This window comes from Lampetra planeri, chromosome 30 (genome assembly GCF_965212315.1).
Source record: "Lampetra planeri chromosome 30, kcLamPlan1.2.h2, whole genome shotgun sequence".
Classification (NCBI taxonomy): Eukaryota; Metazoa; Chordata; class Hyperoartia; order Petromyzontiformes; family Petromyzontidae; genus Lampetra; species Lampetra planeri.
The window spans coordinates 9,606,959-9,617,491 of NC_136136.1; the positions used below are offsets into that span (position 1 = coordinate 9,606,959).

Here is a 10,533-nt window from a genome sequence, read left to right on the forward strand (position 1 = left end):
AAAGCTTCAAATCTAGAAGGGGTGGGTGGCCAACACCACGCCCGGCCGCCTTTGTCTCCCTAGTGGTGATGTTTACACACCAGACCGGGTACTCATTTGAAGCCGATTCGACCGACGGGAGGTCCCATGACCGGTTCAGATAATATAATCGTCACTGATGTGGGCCGTGAGCGGGGATTAGAACTCGGGCCGCCGGGTTCGTAGCGCAGTGAGCTAACCGCTACACCACTGCTCCTAGCGCACGGTGTACTCCACACACAACCGTGGCAAGGGTCGAGGCACCGAGAAGCCAACATCGCCCACACGGGGTCAGCAAGCGGCCTCGTAGGTCAATCGCCTCTCTCCGTTCATCCTCGCAGCAGCGGCGGCCGTTGGCTGGCCATCGAACAAAGACGGTCACTTGCATCGCGCGTTTTCAGATGCGCTTCTGCGGCCGTCTGGAACGCTCTTCCTTCCGATATTAGGAAGCGACTGGAGCTATGCACTTTTACATCTACATTTAGAACTAATTTCTTTAGAACTGCTTTGGTGTTTAGTTGTCCTTACCCCACACCTCCGAATAGCACGGTTGGCCACGTACGGTGCGAAAGAAGTTCAACAAACAGTCCATATGTACGTCGCGGCTAGGGTTGTTACTTCCTTGTGTGACAGTGGGATAGGTGTAACGATTCTCACCCTCCTGCCTGTTTATTCTGGAATATCTCAAGAGGACCGACTCTCAAGACTCCTTTTCAGGAGGGTCTTGGCAGGCTTTAGTGTAATTTTATCGGTGGGTTTGTTGTTGTTCAATTGTCAACTTTGGACCGTGACGCCGGCCCACACTTGTGAACGATGTCACGGAAATCTTTAACGCGCACCGTGGGAGCGGATGACATGCGCGGTATTAACCGGGGTGGCCGCTGGTGTCGGACCGCGGACCTCGTCGACGAGCGCGCTCCCTGCCGGGCCCCATAAAACAAATAATCGCGGGAGGTGACGACGACGGAGAGAGTCGGGGTGGACGCAAAGGAAATGTAGAGGATTTTTTAACCGGTTTTGGGTTCTACCCTAGGTTGACTCAGCCTCAAATGAGTACCTGGTGTGATTAAGCGTCAACTGGGGAGACAAAGACGGCCGGGCGTGGTTGCAGCCACCCCCCCCCCTCATTCCCACGTGCACTGTGCTGGCCTCAATAGGTGCTCACTAACAGCACTTGCCCCAACAGTCTGTTAGATGCTACACGGGGAGACATTTGTAGTTCGTTGTCTTTGTGTTCCCATCTGTCTCCTTTGGCATCTCCCTGTGTATCCGTATGTGTGTCCATATGTCCCCGTGTGTGCGTGCATCTGTGTGTGTCTTTGTCTTTGTGGGTAGCGGTAGTGTAGCGGTTAGCGCACTGCGCTACGAACCCGGCGACCCGAGTTCGATTCCCGCTCACGACCGGCACCTGTGACGATTATCTGAACCGGTCCTGGGCCTCCCCCAAGTCGACTCAGCCTCAAATGAGTACCTGGAGCGGTGTGTAGTTAACATCGCCACTTGGGAGACAAAGGCGGCTGGGCGTGGTGCTGGCCACCCACCCCCTTGTGTGCCGTGCCGGCCTTCATAGGTGCTCGCTAACAGCACTTGCCCCAACAGTCGGTTCAGGCTATACGGGGGGGGATCTTTGTCTTTATCCTTTGTCTTCATCTCTGTGTCTCTAGCAGTCGGGGCAAGGGGGTGGCAAGACTAAGCATCGGGTGTGCATAGGGTGCAATGTGGTCACAGCTGGCGAGACGCTGCGCTAATCTCAAGAGCGAATTACTCAGCGGGGGCTGATAACCAACACAGCGTGACCACCAGGGAGCCAGACAGCCACTCACACATCCCCCCCCGAGCCCCCCACGTTGACCCCCCCCCCCATTCGTTTTGCCCGCACGCGCGTGACACTCCTGCTTCTGCATCTGCACGAATGTGCGTCTCTCCCTCGACATATCTGTGTTGTCTCCCAGTCGATGTGTCTCCCACCACTGCATTCTCTCCAAGTGTCCGTGTCTGTATCTGCCAATCGACGTGCCTCTCCCCGTTGTCCCCGTGTCCCTGTGTCTCTGTCTCTCACTCTCGGATTCGCTATGCTACTTGTGCCTATCTGCACGGAGCCCTACGACGCTCATTGTTCAGACGGGGTGTAGCCATCAGACGCTGTAATAAGCACCGCCTGCCCTTCCCCCCCGTGAACAAATCACAAATAACAGCAGCTGGCATGTTGCTGCAGACGTTTCAATGAGACCCGTCTCGTCTGTAATCTGTGATACTGCGGTTTGTTTTGTTTTCTATGGTCATTCGCGATGGGTGCATTGCCACGGGTTTCTTCATGTGTGACATATGTGACGTCCATCGGTTGGGTGGGCAAAATGCTCAACTGGGCAGGAAGCCAAAATGTCACCAGATTTTGGGGTTTAAGAAAAGGTCAGCTTTCATTTGTGCAAGTGTCAATTTTATGACAAAATCAGTAATGAAAATCCATTTTATGAAATTGACAATAAAAAGCATGGGTCTCCTATAGAAACGGATGGGCCATTTTGTCAGATATCAGTCAAGTGAAGTCATTTAACTGGGATGATTTGGGGCCTCATCGTTTTTTGTGCCACTGCATTGACAGCCGGAGGGAACGAGCGATGGTTCTTAGATTTGCATTTTGCGATAGACATCTGCGAAAGCAGCAAGGAAAGCTCGGCTGACTGTGAAAGCCAATATATTGTGCAAGGACCACACACTGTACTCTGCATCCTATAAATACACGCACGCAACCCGGCAACCCATCCATCATGCATCTGACATTCTGTCCGTGCATCTTACATCTGTGCGCGTGACTATATTTGCAGTCCTTCAAGTGAGAATTAAAAAAATAATAGAACAAATTAGGCTGTTATATATAAAAAAAGAGTTTTAGAGGAGGAATGTTTAATGTTTGGGTGTGGTGACATCCTTGAATAATTTTATAAATCCCAAAACTATTTATTTTTGGTTTGAGACCAATTTTGAGGAATGGCACATTGCTCGCCTGCCCTCTCTCGAAGTCTGAGGGCCCAACTCCCAGAGCCAACACCACCTTCACAACCAGTGATGGCTAAGTGGGGCGCCACGGTGGCGAGATGTTGACTACCTCGCATGGTATACAGGAGTTAATGGGTTTCATCCCGACCCTGATGCCTGCATATATGGAGTTCTCTCCCCGTGGTCACCTGAAACATCTAAACTAAAACTATTCAACTAAATTATGTTTATTTTACCAGGTGAGGGCCACTGAGCGTTATAAGTATAAATGTGTTGCCAGTGCGGTGATTTAATGGCCTAGCAATTTTTTTTTAAATCCAGCTTATGAACTCAAACAAAATGTGTGTCCGGTACACGGTACGTTGTTCGAGCTTTCACCGAATTCATAAAATCTCGGCTCCAAAGCCTAACATTCACACAAATAGACTATGACTGACACGTGACTGACACGTGTCCAGTGTCGAGAAGGGCCTGGTGAGTAAATGGAGAAGTCGGTAAACGATGATGTCATCGTCTGGGACCATTCGCGGACGTTGCATGACGCGCTGCTGGCTGGCGATAACGCACAGCGCACAGCGACGAGGCTCGGGTAGCACAATCGGGATGCAGTCTGTTCTCCTGTAACGCGGTGGTATAACGCGGCTCCTGAAGAACACCGTGTTATGGAAAAATCGCGTTCAAATAAATCTGATAGCACTGTCCGCGATAACACGTGACATGCGTAACGCAGGCCGAGCAAAGACTTGAGGCGCGTGGGTAGCATCTAGAGGCATCCAGCAGCATCCCACTGCCTTGTGTGACCGCTTATTCCTACTCGCGGGACGTAGTTCCGTTCACTCGATCGCGCTATATCCAATTCGCATCCGCGTCATGAAAAAAAAAAGTGTTCCCCAATACATCAATCGCGTTGTACCCGATTCGCGTTGTGAAAACATGCGGCGTTATCGGAGAACGGACCGTATAACGTGATGTAAATACAACGGGTAAAGTGGCAAAGTCGCAGTCCCGCAATGGCCTGTTCATGCCCCTGCTGGCGGGAGAGCCTCCACGCGAGAGCGGCTCTCGTCTAGAGGGCTCCCCCCGCTCAGGGCGTGTGGCGCCGCTCCTTCACGCTGGGACAGACGTCTTGGAAGGAGTGGGAATACCCACACTTTGCCCCACCACACTGAGGCCTGCCAATCGATGAACTGTGGTGCGCACATTTATACCGCTGGGTGGATAGAGGCAGGATTGGGGGAGGGGATTATAATAAACTGGCACGTTTGTTTCAAGCGCCGCGCCGGGAGATCGAACCGGCGACCTCTGGATCAGAGCGAAGGGAAACAGTACATATGCGAATGACTTTATTTATATTTTTGTTGATATTTTATATCGCGTTTATGAACTCTTGCTGCCGTGTCTGTCTGCTGGCCGGATCACCCTTGAAAAAGAGCCGCATAGCTCAGTAGGGAAATTCACTCGGATAATATCAACTTCTGATTTTGGATCGCAAGCGCACCGCCATAACCGCAGCACTTGAAAAATGACAAGGTCACGATCGCGATCTATGACCACATGCCAAGTGTTTCCTCGCGGGCACTTTGGCCCATCCGGACCCACTGGCAAGGATCCAGGAGACGACACAGCGAACCGGGTGCGGATTAACGCTATCTGGCCACTGGATCAGGCGTGAGTTTTGCCAATCTCATTACGATGCCCCGGTTTGACCGAGCAAGTTCGTCGTGTAAATGTCCGGCAACATTTTTTTTCTTCTTCGAATTCCCACGAATCAATTCCTGGACGCGGGGCTTCCGTGGAACAATCGGCCAGGCGCTCCATCTGTCATCACCGCTCCCCCTACGCTGCCCATTATAGATATTTACAAGCTTTTGTTCCGTAAACCAACCTCCAATAATCTCCCGCCCTGAGCGCTCCGAGTTAAGCCAGTTGATGTTCGTTGTGCGGAGGACGCTGCTGCGTTTGGGACGAGCCATTTTGTGCGTGCGTGCTATTGCCCGCCTGCATGCATTAATGCGCGCGTGGATTCCCAGGTGATCGTCTCCATCCACAAAGCAGTGCATTCTGCGTGTGCGTGCGTCTTGCAATGACTAAATATAGACGCTGATCCTGAGGTATTGTAACGCAGCATGAGCAGACACGTGCGTGTTTCCATGTGTATGACTGTGTATTATTTATGTATGCGTGTTCCAATTTGTACATGTTACAAATGTATGTCAAGTCTTTGCTGCACTCGTATGAATGTGGGAAGCTGTCGTGCAGTGGTTAGCGTTCTGTGCCACGAACCCGGTGACCCGAGTTCGATTCCCGCGCACGGTCAACACCAGAGACGATTACGACATCTCAACCGGTCCTGGGCCGCCTCCCCTAGGTCGGCTCAGCCTCAAATTAGTTACTGGTGTGGTGTGTAAACATCCCTGCTGGAGAGACAAAGGCGGCCAGACGTGGTGCTGACCACCCACCTCCTCGTGAACCATGCCAGCCTGCTCGTGAACAGCACTTGCCACCAACAGTCTGTTAAGGCTACACGAGGGATCTTTGTATTTGTCACAAATGTACATTCTTAATGCTGGATGGACAGAGGTTTGCAAGAAACCTGCCCCATTGCACCAACTGCCACGCCGGGAGATTGAACCGGCGACCTCTGGATCGCAAGTGGACCATGCCACCACGGCACAGTCCTGGCGAGTTGATTGTTGTCGCAGTCACGCACATCGATGTCGAGCAGGATATGAACGTGGCCTGATCCTTTTGCAAAGAAACTTAGCTGAAATAAAGTAGGGGATAATACGAAGTTGAATGCTTATACGTGGGCCTGGGTTATACCACCCCATCCTGTTGTAATGTCAGTCTTAATAGGAGCTCGCTAACAGCAGTGGTTTCCCTGTGCCCTGTAGCGGTGGTGGGGAAGCTACCACCGGGTTGAACTTAATTTCACACGGCCTGCAGCCGCATGAGGTCACCCGCATCGAAACTGCCAGCAAACGAAATGTATCCATCGCTGCAAGCATCTGAGCCGCGCTGATCGGGTACTAAGAGGGGAAATAGATTCGATCTGGAAACAACCCTCAGTGTTTCTAATTTGTGTCACCATAAGGGCCTCTTGCACTGCCAAAAGTGGCTCAGCTGTGTGTTTTTGTAAACTATTGTTTATTATACCAGCTATATAGCCCACTGAGCTATATCGCTCTTATGCAGACGCGACCTGCCCACAAATGATAGCTCAACGAAGTGGCTTTATCGTTCATAGCAGCCAAATGTTCGAAATGCGTGTTTCTAAATTTGGAGGGAAAAACCGGAGGACACGAAGAAATATCCGCGCGACAATGGGGAGAGCGTGCAAACTCCACACATACGGGCATCAGGGTCCGGATCGAACCCCCGAGCTCCTACATACCAGACGAGGCAGTTAACATCCCCACCCCTGCGGCACCCCGGCGGCCCGATCTCAATGTGGGATCGCCCCAAGATGTTTCAAGGTGGCATTCAGCCACGCAGTATGTAAAGGGTTTCCCCAGCCCTGCCCTTCGCCCTATGAGGTTGACCGGAGCGTCTGCTTGCTGTGCGTGTTGTCCGACTCCAGTACTGGATGAACGAGTACACCTCCACCATTGGCATCGGCATCTTTCACTCGGGCATCCAGGTGTACGGGCGAGGTGAGTGGACACCCACGCACCTGTGCCGCTACCCCCTGGACTATTGTGAAGTGGTAAGAGACGACGTCTCACACTCACTGAGCCGCACCGCTGAGAGATCTCGGCCGCCCGTAAGGGGCCGTCCATAAATGACGTCACACACCTAGGGGGGAGGGGACAGACATTTGTGACGATGTGTGACGAAGGGGGGGGGGGTTGAGAAATGTGACGTCACATAAAAATGCGAAACTTTAAATAAATATAGACAACACGTTCTAATTAATTAAATATACTTTTTAATAAATGTTTTCTCCTGCAACATCAGAGTGCAACGGCACATTAAATACGCACTACAATGACAATAGTTTAAAGCGATTTGAAGCGTGTTTTTTTTTTTTTGGGGGGGGGGGGCATAGCTTTGTGACGTCATATTTGAGGGGGGGTCTGACTTTTTGTGACGCCGTGTGACTAGGGGGGGGGGGGGGTCAAAAATCGTCCAAAATCGCGTGACGCCATTTATGAACGGCTCCGTAAGTAAACCGGGCTCTCAAGTGTTAAAGTGTTGATGGTTGCCAAAGTTTCTATTTTGGTATTATCCTTGGCTCTATTGTATTCTGATTTTGATTAATTTTTTTCTGCTGTGGCAGTGTTTTATTTGAATATTTGTAGTTTTTTTTACTGCTGGTGTACAGCGCTTTGAGTCTATTGTTATTACGTTTCAGCCTAGTCATCAGTATCTGCAAGGGAAAACATTTTTCAAAATTGGTTCCGTATTTTTTTTCGTGACTAAATTTCTAGCTCTTAGAATAAAAAATATAAGTTTATTATTATTATGCGACAAACATTACTCTCGAATGGCAAGGCGGGTAGGAAAGTGCTGTCCCTTACTGTATGGACTGTAGGTCACTCAAAGGGATCTCAGACGTAGCGCTGTGGTATGCGCTTCAGTGGGCTGTCCTGTGTCAGCTCCGAATGGAGTCTTTTACGTCTCACCATTTGACACCAATCGAGATGAAATTGTGACTGTTCTTTTGTGCAGTTCATCGGTGACCGGGCTGAGACCATCAACTAACTGTCCACTTCAGAACCCGGCTGTAATCGCCGATCCCTGAAATTCGAACCCAGGATTGCAGAAGTGTCGGCATGGCACTCTTGACCTCTGAGCCAGCCGGTCACCTCCGTTTGAATGTACGTGCGGCTGGGCCGGTGTACGGACACGGCCGAACGGTAGATTGTGCTTGCAGCTTGCCGCGTAAAGTTCGTGGTTCGAGCCCAGCGGCTGCCGTTCAACAGAAGGTGCGCACCGTCCGCAGCACCGGTGGACGTTAAAAGGTCCGGTGAAGTTATTCGTAAACAAAAATTAAAGGAGTAGACCATGTCTGCTGGCAATCATGGTAACAAACATTTGGCAAGTTTGAAAATTACCCGCCAATTCCATAATTGGGTAAAACCACGCAGTATAGAATCATCCGCGAAACAACAGCGCGGTCCTTCGCCACGGGAACGGCACGGCGTGGCCACCACCCGCACTCGCGATTTGACTCCCGACGTGTCCGTTTGTGGGTGCAGAGTTTGCGTACGGGGGCCACCCGTACCCGTTCAGCGGCGTGTTCGAGATCGTCCCTGGAGACGTCGCAGAGCTGGGGGAGACGTTCAAGTTCAAGTGAGCAGCTCCCCACGCTCCTACACACAATGCCACGTGGTCAATCCAGTAAGCACCATGACCAGGGCCCGATTTAGCAGGTGTGATTGGTTATCAAGTGGGGTGGATTTAGCAGGGGGGGTTGTTTATCCAGTGGTGTGGATTTAGCAGAGGAGGTGGGTTATCCAGTGGTGTGGATTTAACCGTCTCATTCAAGCAAAAGCACGTACCGTGGTCACGCACGCGCGGCCCACCGACCGCCATCCTCTCACCCCCCAGGGAGGCGATCATGCTGGGCACCACCGACTTTGCGGAGGAGGACGTCGCCCAGATTGTAGAGGAGCTGGGCAAGGACTTCAAAGGCAACGCCTACCACCTCATCAACAAGAACTGCAACCACTTTACCGCCGGCCTGGCCGAGGTGCGTATGTGTGTTTATTTATTAATTTATACTGAGCACAGTTGCCCAAAGGCCCAAACACCGAGCATCCAGCAACCGAATGTCGCTATTGCAGCAGTAATACGTAAAGAGTGCGCACGTTACTTGGATCGACGATGCAAGGGAATGTGAAAGTCGAGCAGTGCAAGGGAATACGCTGTAAGAGAAGTACGTACGTATGCACATTGAACTTCTTTCGCAGGGAAGTACTCATCAGAAGTGCTGTGACCTGCAGCGTGGCGGTTGAACACAAGAGTCTGGTAGACGGTGGCCCATGGAGCTCATGATGGCCGCTGTGTTCGAGTTGTACCGGCTGACGTCGTGTGCGGTGAAAGTCTCATTAGCCCCCCCCCCCACCCCTGGCCCTGCCTGGCCCCCGGAGCCAGATTGAGGTGTCTTGTGAGACCAGCAGCGCATCACCATCTTGGTTTTCCTGCTCGGTAAGTCAAACAGCCAGTGGGAGGGACAAAAAAACCGTGAGGAACCCTGGGCCGGCTCGGAATGGATATGCCAGTGGAGAATGGGCGGGGTTGGTTGGTCACCACACGGTTGAGAGCCACGGCGACTCACGAAGTAGTAGAGCAAGTAGGTTGTTAACCCTTTCCCATTCCGATGACGAACACGTACGTACACGTACGTACGTACGTTTTTCTTCCGATTCTGGAATCGGAAGAAAAAGGCCAGGCGGGGAGGACGTGTGGCACAGTTTGGCAGCAGCTTTCGTAGAATGTGGTCGGGTCGCTACAGTTCTCTGTGGTGAGTACAACGTCTTTAAAAACAACAACGCTACGCCTCTCTAAATTAATTAATGCTGAGCCGCTCGCGCGCTCCGAGATTCGGCGGTGAAGGGTGACACCTGCCCTGCGACTTGCAGTCGTCATCGGAACGGGAAAGAGTTTCAATGTACGTAGCTGCCATTTGTTTTCCGCGCACTCTGGGCGCTCCATTCCCTTCCACGTCCAAAAATGGGGGTTCGTTCACCAAAAACCATCCCAAGCAGCGGCCACTTGAAAAAAAAACGTCTTGGAACTCGTTGGCGCAGTGAATCTTTCCTGTGGCGGAGGCGTTTGAAACGTCAACAAATTTGTGATTCACAGTTGGGGGGAAGGCGTTGCTCCTCTAAACTGATGAACACAGCTGACCACAGCCATCCCTCTTGAAAAGTCAAAACTGCAATCGTAAATTCGTAATGCGAGCCTGCTTTATATAAACCCATCTGAGTTATTTCAGCTCCCCCCCCCAATCGATTTATAAGCAGCGCATGTTAATTTAAGCGGGGGCGGGAAAAGGCGGAGAGAGGGAACGTCATTAAAAATTCAACGCTTCTCAGTTCCGCCACGCATTAATGTTTTAGCTGCTGCTTCCCAAAAAAATATTGAACCGATCGGACAAATTTGTTGAGGGAAAGATGTGCTGTTCGTTAAACTTTTCTGTGTGTACTGTATTTTGTCGAGAGAAATGACAGTTTCGTTTACAATGCGCTGACACTTGAGATGGTTATGCACTTTCTCATCATCATTAGCCATGATCAATTCACTGCTGGATGAAGGCCTTCCTCCCCAAGCCGTCTCGATCCATCGTGGTCCTGTGTTGTAACCAATCACCGAGCTCCTGCACGAGAGAAGATTTCATTGCTTCCACCTACGCAGTGGATGTCCTCCCAGGCGCGTCCCATCCTTTGGCTCCCACTCCAGCATTAGATTCAACTAACGTGTGTGGTGCCACAGTGGCGAGATGTTAGCTACTTCGCCTGGCATGCAGGAGGTCGTGAGTTCGACCCCGACACTGATGACTGCATATTTGGA

At 51.3% G+C, this 10,533-nt stretch overlaps 1 protein-coding gene across 1 annotated transcript in view; it reads left to right on the forward strand.

Annotated features, from left to right (window-relative positions):
* LOC144728948 (deubiquitinase DESI2-like) overlaps positions 1-10,533 on the forward strand; it is a 42,068-nt gene that overhangs the window by 22,561 nt on the left and 8,974 nt on the right. The window contains exons 3-5 of the mRNA XM_078608728.1: positions 6,596-6,668; positions 8,217-8,310; positions 8,569-8,710. Coding sequence (XP_078464854.1) covers positions 6,596-6,668; positions 8,217-8,310; positions 8,569-8,710 — 309 coding nt within the window. The remainder of the gene's footprint in view (positions 1-6,595; positions 6,669-8,216; positions 8,311-8,568; positions 8,711-10,533) is intronic.